Source organism: Protopterus annectens, chromosome 9.part0 (assembly GCF_019279795.1).
Source record: "Protopterus annectens isolate FY-2018-M chromosome 9.part0, PAN1.0, whole genome shotgun sequence".
NCBI classification, from domain to species: Eukaryota; Metazoa; Chordata; order Ceratodontiformes; family Protopteridae; genus Protopterus; species Protopterus annectens.
The window spans coordinates 112,805,836-112,822,147 of record NC_056743.1 but is presented as its reverse complement, the minus strand read 5'-3'; the positions used below and the strand labels follow the sequence as shown (position 1 = coordinate 112,822,147).

Here is a 16,312-nt window from a genome sequence, read left to right as displayed (position 1 = left end):
AGCTTGGGACCTTAACTTTGTCTTGGAAAAGCTCACCCTACCTCCTTTTGAACCAGCTTCTTCTGCATAGCTAAAATGTCTCTCCTGGACGACAGCCTTCCTCCTGGCCATCACTTCAGCCAGGAGAGTTGCTGAGCTGCAAACACTCATGGCAGTGGAACCCTTCATCATCTTCCATGCAGACAGGGTATCCCTCAGAACTAATCCATCCTTCATGCCCAAGGTGGTGTCCAGTGTGGCTCTCAACCAATCCATCCATTTGCCCACCTTCTTTCCTAACTCTCAAAACAAGGGGGAAAGAATTCTGCACTCTTTAGATATGCACAGACAGCTCAGATACTATCTGGACAGGACTAAACCCTTTATAAAATCTGATCAACTGCTGGCTAGCTTTGCTTCAGGGGCAGAGAGCAAAGACATCTCCAAATAAACCATTTCCAAATGGATAGCACACTGCATCCATTTCTGCTACAAACAGCATGACAAGCCTCCCCCAAAAGGGGTCAGGACACACTCCACCAGAGCAGCCTCCACCTCTGCAGCTTTCCTCAGAGGAGTCTCCACAAGGGACATCCCGGAGGCTGCCACCTGGACATCTGTTCACACCTTTACCAAACATTACCACCTGCCTCTCTTTTCCAAATCCAGGACAGGTTTTGCCTCTTTACTATTTCAGGGCATCCTAGCCAGCCCCTAGCTTCCTTGACTGCCTCTATCCATTTCCTCAGCTTTGGGAATCTACCCAAATGTGATGACTGCAACAGTGAAACATGAAGAACATAGTACAGTTGTGTACACTTACCATAAATGTAGATGTTCGAGTGTCTTCACTGTTGCAGTCGTGGTTTCCCTCCCTCCTTCCCCCTTTTTTCTTTTTGTTACCTTTCTTCCTTGTTGTTTCTCCTTTCCATACAAGGAACATATTGGTATTTATTTTCCACTGGTGGGGTTCTACCACCAGAGCCTGGCCTCCTACTTTGGGGGCTCCTGACTGGTTAGGGCAAGAAAAACTGATGTAATGGCATTGTCTACCTTCCTATATACCACTGACAACCTGATGTCAGTCTTCAAGTGACAGCAACCGACACAGAAATACTACGTCTCTGGTATTCAGGCCACCCGATGGCTACCCTGGCAGGGATAACCCAAATGTGATGACTGCAACAGTGAAGGCACTCAAACATCTACATTTATGGTAAGTGTACACAGCTGCACTTTCTCTGCCTCAATATGTCTAATGCAGGTAGGCTGGCAATAGAAGGGATAAAGGCAGACTGCGGTTCTTTGATGCTTGAAATACAGAGCAAAATAAAAAAGGTCCGCTCCTTGTTTCTAACCAAGTAGTCCCCACGATTGTAATGCTCCTAAGGTGCGGGAGCCAACCAGGTCCTATTTTTTCTGAGTCTCACCCCCAGCACTCTTCAGATGAGGAGGAGTTTAAACAAAGAAGAAAAAAAAAAAGGTCTACTGTAATGTACCTGGAGCTCTTGAAATGCAGGAGCCAGTCAGGTACCCTTTCTGCACCTGGCCCTGACCCACCTTCCTTGCATTTTTGTAAAAAAAAACAAAAAAACAAAATATATATTTTTTTCTTTTAAACTGTAGCAAAGTGTGTGCTGCAGTTTATACCCCATATGGAGTACTACAGTACTCTGATTTAAAAAAGTAAATAATAAATAAATATTTTTTGTTTTAAACTATAGCAAACTGCTTGCTATAGTTTGACACACTGGGAGATCTGTAGCACTCAAGTTTGACTCCAAATACAATACCAGCTTTTAAAAGCCAGTATGCACTTAAAAGAGCTATGAAGATTGATCGGATGGCTGATCACGCAGCCTAACATTTTGCACCCAGAGCAGTTGCCCTTTTGCCCTGCCCTAGTTATGCTACTATACTAGCTACAGTATAGTAGTAGCTAAGATGGTTAGGTTACAGTTGATATCGAACAATGGTAGTTTCATTTAAAAGAAAGGCATAGTAAAACTAACAAGGTCAACCAATACCAGTATTTTCAGTACTATATATTGAGAAATTCAACATAAGTTATAAGCATGGGGGCCACAAAATTTGACATATATGTAGTAAACATGACTTAAATTGCAGGCATAGCTTAGATGACATAAAAACTTTGCAACTCGGTGTAAGAAAATGTAGAAAGTACAATATATCAGAAAGAACTCCACTGTCCTCCTAAAAAGAGAACTCCTGTAAGTCAGTCCGCCCAAGCCTTTTCCATACGATGATTTATAGATTCTCTCCTGGGTATTTACAGAAAAGTAGGATTTGAACCAGATACTATACCACTCACTCCCAAAATAATGCAAAAGATATTATAGTGCATTCATAGACTACAGCTACCTCTGTAGAAATCTAGCCACTGACCTTGCTGCTATGGAGTATGAATGTCAGAAAAACTCTGGTGTTACCTGTGCCTCAAAAACGTTCATTTGATAAACAAAGTAATGTGTTGGGTTTGGGAAGAAAGTATATACTTGCACCATTCTGTTTTTCAGAGCTATGAAAGGCCAGAACAATATTTCTTAATACCACTGTGGTAAGGTCTTCTATTTGTTTCACAAAAAGAGTGAAAAAAAAACAAATATCTATAAAAAATGAAGCTGTTTTAAACTGACTCAGACAGGTGATGCTGTGAGTTCACATTGTAAATTTCTGCTAGCTGTTATCCATGATTCCATGATTAGAAGATACTCGTCTCTTAAAACACAACCTTCCCTAAGGATGTTAAAGATACTGTTGAGTACCTTTCTAGAAAAGTCTTTTTTGGAAGGGGATGGATCCCACTACAGAAAGTTATGTAATGATTGGAAGAGAAAAGTAAAATGCTGAAGAGTGTAAAAACAGATATTTCACCTTAAAATACAGAAATATAATAGAAACAATCAAATAAAATGTTCTGCTATAACCAGTCCAAACCATGGCAGCTTAAAAAATAAAAGCAGTTTTGAAAGTAGCAGCAGGTGTGAAGTAGCAGAAGTCACAGTGTCATCAAAGCATTTGTGGTCTTTGCCAGCAAGAGAGATTCTTCTCCTACTGACTTTGGCAATCAGCTCCACCTTCACTCAGTGCCTGCCCTTTCCTATATATTGCATATGGTTGGCAGTTTTTTTTTTTTCTTGAAGCAGATGACAGCAGACCCTTGGGTAAACGTGTCGGTGAAAGTGTCAGGTGGGATATGTAGCTGTTAGCAACAGCTCAGCCCAGGGTGCATTCCATCTGCACCAGAGCAGGGGGTGACCTTGGCAGTTCCATTACTGCAGCTTCTTCTAGCTATCTGGTCAGTAGAAATGGTTTCAGAACCAAAAAGTGGAACAGTGTTGTATTCAAGATTTTAACTTTTTCTAAAATTAGAAAACCAGGATAACCCACAGTACTTGGAAGACTTGAACAAATTAAAACAAAAGTTTTAAAATGATTTTCCTATAGGCCTTTTTACTTTTCCCTGCAGCAAGAATGCCTTCCGCATGACTGTTATGGGCATTCAGGTTTCTTACACTCTCACCCCTTTCTTGGAATCTGACAGGCAGTTTTTTAAGGTTTATGGTGGGGAAAGGCCCACTTTCACTGCATTGGCCTTGCCAGTTTTTTTTTTTGTTTTGTTTTTTTTGTTTTTTAAATGCTTCTTCCCAGGATTTGCTTACCTCATATTGATGGGAATTAATATTTACTCACACAATGATGGCTGCGTGATTCAAGTAAACCTATAGGAACGCTTGCATCACTTAACCTACTTTTCTGAAATTTTCATGTATGCATATAGTCACAAACATGCAGAAGCCAGATCTGTTCTACTTTCATTGAATAAAGTTTCTTTAGTCTGTACTAAACACAACAAATGCCATCTGTGTTTCTCAGGAAAGACTTCAAATGGTGCTAGAGTAGTTAAGACCTCTACTTCATGGCTGTAGGGCTTCAAATCTTACATTTGTAAATAAATAAATAAAAATACTTCATGGCTGTAGGGCTTCAAATCTTACATTTGGTTAGTAGAGTTTGCATGCTGTCCCTGTGTCTGTATGTTTACATCTGCATAGTATCGAGGGTAAATCATTGGGTTTTTAACTGTGGTATATCTTTTTTATTCCTTGGCTTTATCTTTTCTCTATATTAATATCAAGAGCCTATTTGAGCTCCATAGATGATCTCCATATACTAGTTGTGCAAGATATGTGTATTCTGGCTTTAGATCCATATATGGGATGACATAGCTGTTATTTATAAACTGTACTTGCTGTTAATGCATTGCAGATTCAACTTCAGCTTTTGACATATGATTTGCTTTCTGTGTTTCTGCTTCTGTTTCACCAAAAGCAGTTGTACATTTCTGGAGTGCCCTTAAAAATAGCTTATTTTCTTCCAGTGTACTGATAACTTTCTAAATGGTCTCCCTTTGTAGTATGGTTGTCATTTGAGGGCTTTAAAATGGCACTCTGATACAGAATTCTTTGATGTGCTGGCATATTTCTCATTAACATTTACTTATATTTTATGTTATTTCATACTGTACTGTTTACATGCATGTAATTCACATCTGTTTAGTATTATAGAAACTGCTTCTTAGAACCGTGATTTTAAGACAGTTGTGTTTACTTACTTTGAAAATATGCCATTATGTATCTTTAAACTTTGTGAACATCTTTAAAAAAATAAGCATTTCTCGGCTGTATTGGGACTGACTGCAGTGAGTCAAGTTGTTGTGTCTTTCGGCTTTTCCCGGTTAGGGGTCGCCACAGCGGAATTCCGGTCCGCTAATGATTGGTAGTTGATTTTTACGTGCCAAGTTACCAGCCCTGACACACAACCTTCAAGGAAGGTATGCCCATTCACGTATGTCTCCACGCAGAAGACGCTCTAGCTGAGAATCGAACCGGACAGCATCTTACTGTGAGCTGACAATGCTACCGCAGCACCACCACCGCGATGGTAAACTAGAGTATGCCCAACGGGGGTTATGTAAAAAGTTACTACTCAGAAATGAGTTTGTAAATCATTACCTAATGTTCAGAGGGTTTCTTTAAGCTCTCTGAAGTGTATTTCACCTAACAGACTGAATGTGATAAGAATTTCAGTGAACTGGATCTAGCAGTTCTGCCTGTTGACTTGTGAGATATGCTTTTTCCATGTTCCTACGCAATGAGACTGGAGTTAGAATAAGTAAGTGAAATGGGCAAAGCTTTCACATTGGATGGAGGCTTGCTTCTTGTTTTTTTTTTTATTGAAATAAGTTTTTTTTTCATACAATTGAGTTTAGGTGAATTTGATTTGAACGAATAACACTGGAGTCTTCCTGAGGTCTGTCCTGGGTATCACTGAACTTCTCTTGTGACTTGCAGTGTGCCATTTTCACGGGCAGTAATTTTTAGGATCATGCTATCCTTTCTGAGAAATGTTATTTTTTCAAGTCTGTAATGAATTTGCCTCTTTCATTTACTACTGATGTCCTCGTGTCCTTTTTATTTTTTCTCTTAACTTACACACCTCTTAGCTTTTAACCCTTGTCCCATAATAATGTGGTACAGCCATACAGTACCATCCTTTTTTTAGTCTTTTCATACCCCAGCCACTTAATTGCCTTCACTGTTTGATAACACTGCATCCTGTACTTAATCAGCCATATTTCCCATCTTCTGTTCTGCTTCAAGAAAGGGGCATAGTATTCCAGGTGCAGCCTTACTTGTGTGCCCAGGATAACAGAAGGATGTCTTCAGCTCCTCTTCGATCTGATGCTCATGCTAGTATACTGTTGGCCTTCACTACTATCCATTTTTATTTATATATTTATATATCCATTTGTTGACTGGCTTAGTCACACTAGGTTAGTAGCCCCTTTTCAGGAGAGACATGCGGTGGTATTCGTACTGCTAAGGGAAATTTGGCCAAGATATTGAGAAACCTCCCTTACTCTTTTTGATGCATGCTGTGGGATGTTTTACATCCACCTATGCAACCACCAACTCAAGAAAATGGGACCCCGGTTTAAAGTCACATCTGAAGGATGGAACACTCAGGAATGCAGCACACCCCCTCACCACCACCACCACCACAACCACTTATGCCTCACTGCAGTATCAGCAATCAGTCTGCCTAGTGTGGGAATAGATCACACAGCCTTCTGCACCAAAGGTAATTGTACTACCTGCTGCACTAACACTACAATCCTTCCCCATTATGTGGCATATTGCAACTTAGGAGCATTATTAGAGTGTTTATATAGTGCTTATGTTGCCTGTGCCCCTTGTCCACAGTGTAGGAGGCTGTATTAAATAGTTAATTGCCACGTGATGGCACAACTTTATTATCATATGGGAACATATTAACAGTCTATATCAAATCTGTCATTTATTTACTGATGGAACAGGATTTGTGCTGGAACACCGTGAAAAACTTTTCAAAAGCAAACTTCATGTTACTTAAGACTGAGGTGGAAAGGTTCACAGCCCCCATACTAAAGGACAATGATGTCCAAGCTGCTGAATCCCTTACAAAGGCACTCTATGAGCATCTGCAAGAATGCATGGATCATGCTATCCCAAGCAAAACCAAGACTCACTCCTCCAAGAAAAGGAAACCAGTCTGGTGAACCCCTGCCATCAACAAGCTATACAATAGATGGAGGAAACTACTGCAGAAAAGAGTAAAATCCCAAGAAGGAAAGACATCTCTGGTTAGTATCAGCAAGAAACTACGATCCCTCATGAAATCATCCAAGGCTAGCTTCGAAAGAAAAATTGCGAAGGACTCCAAAGATAACCACAAAGCGTTCTTTAGCTATGTCAAGAACCTAAGTGGAAACTCTCAGATCTGCTCTGAGTTAGTGCAGAATGACACAAAATACACTGAACCGACTGATATTGCCAACATTCTGGCAGACAGGTTTAGTGCAAATTTCACCCCCTGAAGGATCCATAACCATACCAGAAGAATGTAGTTCCCCGGTAGTCACTAACACACAGGTTAAAACAGCCCTATCCAAAATCAGAAAGTACAGCTTCAAAGGGACCAGATGGTGTCCCAGGCTGTGTCTTACATGAGCTCCAAAATGAACTAACCCCCACCTAAACACACTGTTCAAACTCAGCTTATCTACTGGCTACATACCCATAGAGAGGCACACAGCAACAGTTATCCCATTCCACAAAGGTGGAGCCACAACGGACCCCGGGAACTATCACCCTATAAGCCTGACTAGCCTGGTCTGCAAGGCTATGGAGCGCATCATCATGGAATTCATTAACCGAGACATTGGGAACCTTCAAACATTGGACCCTACCCAGTTTGGCTTTGTTAAGGCCATATCATGCCTCCTAAACCTGGTGGACGTCTTTGAGACAGTTAGCAAGGATTTAGACGAGGGAAAGGAGGTTCACACAGCCTACCTAGACCTCGCAAAGGCTTTCGACACCATTCCCCATTCTGGTATTATAGACAAGCTCACCAGCCTGAACATAAACCCCTACATCACGAGATGGGTTGCCAATTGGCTCATGGATAGAACCCACACGGTAACAGTTGCAGGCTCTAGGTCCAACTCTAAACCAGTTACAAGTGGCGTCCCCCAGGGCTCAGTCCTGGGACCCCTCCTATTCAGTATATAGTTTTCAGAGGTATAGGAAAGCACAGGAGGACTATGGCTGACCAAGTTCGCAGACGACTGCAAACTGGGGGCCATAATTGACTCTCCAGCTGATACAGACATCCTCCAGAAAGGTTTCACTGAGACGGATACCTGGTGTCAAAATCATGACCTCAAGCTAAATGCCAAAAAGTGCATAGTCATCCCCTTTGGAAAAAACAAAGTACCTGCGAACTATCACATACGTGGTAGTCCCCTAAATACAGAAAATGTAATAAGTAATCGGGGGACCCAAGTAGATGGTAATCTTTCCTTTGATAATCATATTGCCAAGGTGATTAGAAAATCCTTCTATGTGGCCCACCTAATCAGAAAAGGGTTCGCATCTAGAACAAAAGAGGTTATTGTGCCCCTGTACTCATCACTCATCGGACCCATCATAGAGTACAACACCCCATTTGGGATATACCTTACAAGACACCTGCAATAGCTGGAAAGACCACAGAAGTACCTCACAAAGAGGATTACTGGCCTCAAACATATGCCCTATGCAGCCCGACTGAAGAAACTCCAGCTGTACTCAGTTGCATACCGCTTACTCAGAGGTGATCTCTGCCTGACATACAAGGCCATGTCCAACCCAGAATTGATGGACATGTTCCACCTAAAAAAAAACAAATCCCCGTGAGCCACACACTCTAGGGATCTAAACCTCACCACAATGATAAATAGGACGTGCTGGAGGTATAGAGTCCTGTCCCAGCGACTCCCCATGCTTTGGAACAGGATTCCAATGTACATTAGGCAGAGCCCCTCACTAACACTCTTCAAGAGAAACCTTGACGAGTGGATGGGAAACGATAATTTTACCCCGGGGATCACTGCAGTGGCTCTGCTGTACTGAGACACAGGGAACTAATCTAAGGGGGCGGTGAAAGCCAACACATTCTGGCTAGGCTTATAGATGCCCTCGGGCAGATAGCCTAGTACTTACCTATGAACCTATAATAACTCTTTGTAGGAACTGTAATTCAGATTTTCCTTGTTGGAGGTGTATATGATTCTGATTTTAATACAGTGTATATCACTTGCATTGGCTATCTAACTTTTTTTTTTTTTTTGCAGGGTGATACACCAAAAAACCGAGCTGAAAAGGCAGATGACAAGGAGTTGGCAGAATACCTCAGTAATCGACAGCACTACCAGATGATCCAGCGAGAGGACCAGGAGACAGCAGTCTAATATTTAGGTCGCTGGTACTTTCTTCCACTCCATTAGTATCATAACTATACAGCTGTTGTGTCACACTGCAGGAGTTTGTTTACTGGCTGTAAGTGTGGTACAGGTGGAAGACTGGAAACTGTGCTCCCATTTCCTCTGAAACTGCAGATCTTCCCTGATCAGCATGTTCTTGTTATTAATAGTCATCATTAAAAAGTGGCAAGAGCCTCTGAGGAGAAGACGAAGAAGCCTTGGTGTTGTCACTGGAAGTTATGTTCACTCCACCCATGGAACAGCTTGAGAATGGCAGGTGGGAAACACAGATGAAGTGACAAATTGTATGTCTTTGTCTACTGGTGGTCATGATTTTGAACCGTTGCAGAGCAAAATGCTCAGTCTAAAAACTCTCAAGTCTTGTTGTTTCCATGTTTGGGTGGAGATGTGTTAATCACTGCTGCTGGAATATGGTGGAGGACATTGATTTTTATTTCTGAATGCGGGTCAGAAAATCAGGAAGACAGAGAACATACCACCCCACCACCACACACACACACACACACACACACACACACACACACACACACACACACACACACACACACACACACACACACACACATAAACTCAGAATTCCTTGTTGTTAATCTTTCCCCTGGCTAAACAGGAGTTATGTTGTTTTTAAAAGTGAAAATATTTAAGACTTTTTTAAATATTATTTTATTACATGTCAAGCTTAGGACATTTCCTCAAAATCAGGATGCCTGGAGTTTTGATGCTGTGATAACTGTTCTTGAGCATAGAGGGGAAGTGGGCTGTGTGGTTGGTAGAAGCAATTTTATAAATATATACATTATGTGTTTTATGTTCTTTTAACTAGGATGTCAGCTTACTGAGTTCTCTGAAAAGGCCAGCAAATGAGAGTAAAGTTTACAAAGGATTTGAAATGCAGCCTTGTTTGCACATTTTTTTTTTATTTTATTTTATTTGGGTGGGGAAGATTAAATCTTTATCTATCTCTAAAGGACCATGCAGAGAAAATACAGTTTGCATGTTTTGAGTACTGAACATTGACTGTGTGTGCTATGCAGAAGACACAGTATGACATAATTGTGTTTTTTGTAATGAATGAGTTGACTGAAAACTGTGCAAATATTTTTTCACAATGAAAATTTCATGTTACATCTGTAGTTGCAGAGCAGGTTCCCTTTCATTAGAAGTGACTGTCTTTTGACCGCCAGTAGTTTTGGTCTTTGATTTTAACAGGATAAAGTTACTGGTGTCTGTAGGATGCAGTGTTGCTCTCAAAACCACATACAGTAGCATGTCTTGCCAGCCTAGTGGGATTGCCACCCCATATTCCACTGCTGCTTTCATAATTACAACCTGCATCTCTTTAGCTGAAGTTTCTTTTTTGTTGCTTTTGCACAGTTTCTAGTCTAATGCAAATCTTATTTCTTACTCCTTGGTGGATTACAAATTGCATTACAAATAAGTATTCCTCTTTAAGTTGGATTTAGTCATGTTGTGGGTGCTTAGTGTATTATTATGCATATGATATTGGAACTTATCTCTGCACACTGTCCCCTGTGTGGTAATGGTATCCCTGTCTTGCACCTGGAGAATGCAGTGTGTTTATTTCATCATAAAACATGACCAGGAACTGCTTATACAGTTAGCCTAGTACACTCCTTTCATAGAGTAATTAATTTGTGACTCCTGGATAGGCTTTACCACAATTACATTATCTGTTTTAAATAGTATCAGGATCAATGCTGCATATCAATGGACTCTTAACCAAAGAGTAATGCATTTGATGCATACTATTTATTACAAGATATTTTCATGAGCAGTCCTTTTCTTGCACTCTGAGTGTACAGTAAGATTGTGTCCCTTCTTTTCCACATAATTAGTGTTAAGGTTGTCCTTTTTTATGAACCCATGAGTTCCTGTGTGAGATTTTTAGCCATTAGTCATCCTTGCTATTCTTTAGGGTGGGTAGGGGTCTTTGTCTAATGTGAAATACATCATATATTTCACTTATTCGCAGGTGATCAGTTGTTTTGTTAGCTCATTGATATGGAGCTGCTGACCTACAAGATATTAAAACATTTTGGCAAATGCTCAGACTCCCACACCGTGATTCTCTAGCACACCCATCCTTTTATTGATGAAACAGTGTATAGATTGTGCGGAGGTAATACAAATCCCACATATCTCACTGCTTATATACTCGGCTTCAAGGCTGATGTGTTGGTATTGGGTGTGATAGAATAATGTCTGCTGTTCTAGGATTATGATGATCTCTTTTGTTGCACACCTCTGCCCCAACAGATCAGAGACTGGCACTATCCTTCACTTAATTTTCCAGCCAGCCACTGATTGTAATGTGACACAGTATGTGATAATAGAATAACACATACTCCCTTATCTAAGTTATGATATTTCTCTAGCTTGTAGCCACCAAATTCACTTGACACTGCCTGTGGCAGCACTTGTTTATCCAACTCATGTCACTTCTCCTTCATGCACCCGTTCACCACAAGTCCAGTGGTAGTTGCATGTTGGAGATGTGTCATAAGCTAGATAAGGGAGTGCTGTTTCAAGCTTAGATGGGTGCTAGTGTTACACAGCATTGGGTGGCTGGCTGCAAAGAAGAGTGAATGAATGTGCCAGCCTCTGGCCTGCTTTTCTTTCATGGTGATGGGGGCCAAAGTTGTGCAAGAACAGAGATCAGCATGCTACTAACCTGCAAACCGTATTATAATGTGCAAAATAAATAACATACAAGTAGTGATTGGCAAGTTTGTTTTGAATAATGAAGTCTTCATATTCAAAGGGGTTTTGTTCAGTAAAGTATGTTTTAAACAGTTGTATTTTGCACAGCAGTCTTAATTATGATTTTCACCAATTATTTTACTGGTAGTTTTAGAGCTGGGAATGTTTTATGTCTTATGCATAGTTGAGTTCATTATTTCATGCATTCATTTTCTAGTGCCTGCGTAAACCTTTTCATGGTCATGGGGACCTGGACGCTGTCCTGGCAAACAACGGGAGTAGGCTGAGAACCAGTCTTGGGTGGGGCACTGGTCCATCACAGAAACATTAAATCAGTTGCTATTTTGAAATTGCACTGTTGGTACAAGAATATAACCATCTTTCATTCTGCTGAGCTTCTGTTCAGAAGCATATTTAAAAACATTTGTAACAAACAAGAACATCATTCAAAGTGTCATCTGCATATTTTCGGCATGCATGCACAGTATCACTGGAAACCAAACTGTTTTTGTCTTTAATTTCAAAGGTCTTTTAAACTCTGCTTGTCTCAAGCATTGGCTAATGTATTGATCTGAGATTTGATTTGCAATGCTGTTGTGCAGTGTTCGCTTACACTGTAATACTGACTTATGCTGAATTAGGCAGTGATATGGAAAAATATAGTTTATGTTACTTTTCACCAGTGTGCTGTTGACTTGGGCTGAATTATTGCACTAAGATTCTGTCATACTGCAACTAGCAATATACAGGGATTGGCAAAATAGGCAATCAGAGAAAATGGCTGGGAACAAGTAAATTATATCACATTCAAGAGATGTAAGTTTAATTCCCTCATCCTTATATGGAATATTTTGTGAACTTGGAAAGGCCACTTAAAGGAAAGTATTACTCAAATACTTGTATAACAGCTCACACTTCCAGTTTAGTGGGGTTTTTTTTTAATGTATTCTTGTATAAAATATTAGAAAATACAATTAATGATTATATTTTATTTCAGGAAAAAGAAAAAGACATCTCACTAGTTGTAGGTCACAGTATAGTGGTGCACAATATAAGGCATTACTGAAATCCAGCTTTGTCTGAAATAAAATACAATTTGCAGAGCTTTTTTTGAAAATTTAAGGGAAAAACACTCCCACAAAAAATCAGTTTAATGGTGCTCTCCTATAACTTCCTACATTCCCAAGTATTCCTTCTACAAATAATGAATGAACCAGTTATTTAGTGGCATTTAACAATACTTGTTAAAAATGTAAACACTGTTACAGGTTCTAATCAAAGAAACAGATACATGTTGGCTGTACTTAAAACGATATTCTTCAGCCATGAGGGTTATTCTTTGTCTGAAGCAAGTACTTTTAGCTATCTGCTAGTTTGTGCTGATATATGCCATAATTCTATTTTTGGCTTCAGCTATATTTTGTTTTGTTTTGAGAGCATGCTTTGTCTTTAAATTCCATCATTTTGTAGTAGCTGAATGCACCACACTGTCTGCTACTGTCTATAACATATCAAGAGGGTTTGTTCTATTAGTGAATATTTTATATTAATTGATTTGTTTACCAATTCAGGAGTCACAGAAACCATCCCATCCATGGAGGCTTTTCTCATGTGCTTTACATGACACTCAGGAAAGTGTCATGTAACAAGACACAATTATGTGCTTGACTGTGACAGCCTACTCCCTGGTAGTCTGCTTGTCTGGCACTTGCCAGTAGGTGGTACCAAACACCAATGTGCTATGTGTCTTATAGTTTGAGCTCCTAGCCACTCACTGAAATGTAGACGCTTGAAAGAAAAGATGTATCCTGCAACACAGTGTGTGTCCTCTTCTTGAGTCACCACACCCACTTGAACCTAGTCCTCTCCCAACTCTAGTGTTGTTTTCCATTTTGATAATGTCCATAGCAGTTTTTTTCTGGAGTGTTCTGTTGTCTTCAACACCAAAAATGAATATATATATCCATCTCAGATGTAGCATCCCTGTAAAGAATAGAAATGTCATGGTGTTAGAAGAAGACAGAAATGTGAATGAAAACACAGTGAATATAGTTATAGTGCTCAGTTCACCAGAGTAACATGCAGGTGGCCCATTATGCATTCTCATATCTGAACACTGTGTTGTTTCTAAAATGACCATCTGTTTCTGACATGGCATTCCCTTAACCAGTCATTTGTTTTTGTTCCAGATGCCAACAAAATTAACATCTCTGGTACCATTCATGAGGACATCCTCAGATTATTGCAACCTCCACTCCTGTATTTATTTGAGGGAGGGGGGGGGGTCTCACATCATACATTGTTAGAACAATTTGTGTGTTTGTGTGTGTGTGTGTGTGTGTGTGTGTGTGTGTGTGTGTGTGTGTGTGTGTGTGCGTGTATTTTAATTTTTAAATTTTAAAATCATAGTATGGTGTCTGTGCATTTATTCATGTCCTTGATGAATGCTTGCTAGATTTATAGAAAGGAAAAAGACACTTCCAAACACACAAACCAAGTGTAGCTCTCTAAACTTCCCCTAATTTGAAGCTGTTCTAGCTGATTGCTTTCTGTTTTCATTGATGACCATCTCCCCACCCCAGCCACAGTGATTCATGAAAGAATGAAGGACAATGGACCTGTTTAGTCCTTGGAATGGTGAGCAGGCTCCAAAAAGCTAAAGCAAATCATCTCCTTCTGTTACTTGCTTTAAGAAGCGGAGTTTGTTTCCTTCATTTGGCATTTTTTTTCCAATTCCTCTATCAACCAGAGATGGGAGGCCTCGCTTATAGATCACCGATGCCAGATACAAACGAGAGACCAATTCTCATACTAATAGGGAATTAGTCACTGCTCAACATTTGCTGCTTCATACTGATATTGGAAGATATATGTATATATAGCATGAATTGATAGAGCGGCATTTCCACAGTTCTTTTATCATATTTTTGAAGAAAGGAGAATGTGGAACTGGATGGAGTTATTGCTGACTTTTAATAAAAAGGGAGTCAAAACAGGTTGGAAATACACAGACTACTGCATTCCTTGTGTATGAAGTCATTTAGCAATTTTTAAGCTTTTAATGTTTACATTTATTTTCCTGCTTTAGTTCATTTGAAGTTAGAAATCTCAGTCTTTTGTTTCTTTTTATTTGGACCATTTCTTATTTCTGAGCTTTTCCTGTTTTAAATGTGTTTGGGAAATACGTAGTAGTTCCTGCTCTCTCTTTTGAGACTTCCAGAAAGCCATTGTATGCCTAGTACTGTGATATTACTCTGTAATTGTGCTCTTTGGGTCTTGTGAACAGGATCAAACAACAACAGGCAGACTAGGCAGTTGCTCAGAAGTCACAATAGCGATTTTTTCTTTGGAAGGTGGTACTTACAAATACTGACATTTATTGGGAGGTCAGATGCTCCACTGGCAATTTGTCTAGGGTGCCATATATCCATGAGTTTGTTGTGCAAGCTTTCTGTGCCTGCAGGCACACTACTCTCAAATTCAGCAAACAGTGATAATGTTAAAGGCCTGGAAAGGACAGAGAAGCATTGTGAAGTGATGCTGAGTTGGGACATGCACAGGTGGGGGTGAAATTTCCTAACTACTCATATCTTTTTCAGCCTGACAGTGTTCTCATGGGATTCAGCTGTACTGTTCATTTAATAATTTTATACCCTTACATATCAGAGCACCTCTAACTCTTAACAGTTTCCTGTTTCACTCTCAGGTTGCAACATCTGACATCGGTGCCTTCTTACATTTTGTAAGTAGAGGGAGTAACCTTTTTTATTCAGTCCTGCCTTTGAAGGCTGAAGTACAAACTTGTAACTTTCTTCTTAGTAGCCTTCCATGGTGAGGCAAGTTTGCATCTTTAACTTTATAAAATTCCATATAACTGATTTTTGCTGCTTCCAGTTTTTCTTTCTTTTCCTGTTGCGTAATGGGTTCAAATCTTTGCATGCATGTCCCTTTCTCGGAATATTAAAAAAAATATATAAAAATCATTAACATTAAAAAGCAACAATGAGGAGGTACAGATGTAGGGGAAAGCAAACGCATCACCTTGGAGACCATAATATTCTCCCTCAGTGAGAATGCATACTCCCATGTACTCGCAATGAGAATTATTGCTGAAACCATCTGATGCCGGAATGCCTGTCCCTAGGCTATCCCTTATAGCGCTGGCCCTCCCCATCCTTTGGATGATTCAGGTATGTCCATCTTTCCCATATAAATTCAAACAGAGTAAGTGTGGCCTTCTTTAGACATCCATTTCTTTTTTTTATAATGTGGATGGTATAGAATTACCTTGGATTTTTTGAGATTATAAGCAAAAAGAAAAAAAAAAATGCTTCTTATGTTTGTAGAAGCATTGTCTTCCTCATAATATATAATAATATATACTAAATTCTTTACAGTAACTACTTATTCTTTAACATTAGTTCTTTTAATACCGCAAGTTTGGACAAAATGATTCAGCATCAAAGAACAGCTGCACTAAAATCATCCTTGGAGGTACTGTTGTAAAGGCAGATACCAATTACTGGCTTGTAGTATATCCCTTTCAAGAAGCACTATACTGTACATAGATTGTCACACAGACACTAGCCTTGACATTTTACTGCAGATTGTACTTATTTCCACTTCATGAGACTGGTGTGAGAGAAGGCAGAAGCAATGCTAGGTTTTTATTGCTAATTTACAAAGATACCCCTAATTCATGGTTTATTAGCTCATCACTTG

At 39.8% G+C, this 16,312-nt stretch overlaps 1 protein-coding gene across 1 annotated transcript in view; it reads left to right on the top strand.

The window, feature by feature from the left end:
- LOC122811072 (diacylglycerol kinase zeta-like) overlaps positions 1 to 13,875 on the top strand; it is a 3,109,428-nt gene extending 3,095,553 nt beyond the window's left edge. Inside the window, exon 33 of the mRNA XM_044082630.1 lies at positions 8,720 to 13,875. Coding sequence (XP_043938565.1) covers positions 8,720 to 8,836 — 117 coding nt within the window. The 3' untranslated portion in view covers positions 8,837 to 13,875. The remainder of the gene's footprint in view (positions 1 to 8,719) is intronic.
- Positions 13,876 to 16,312: the final 2,437 nt, after the last annotated feature.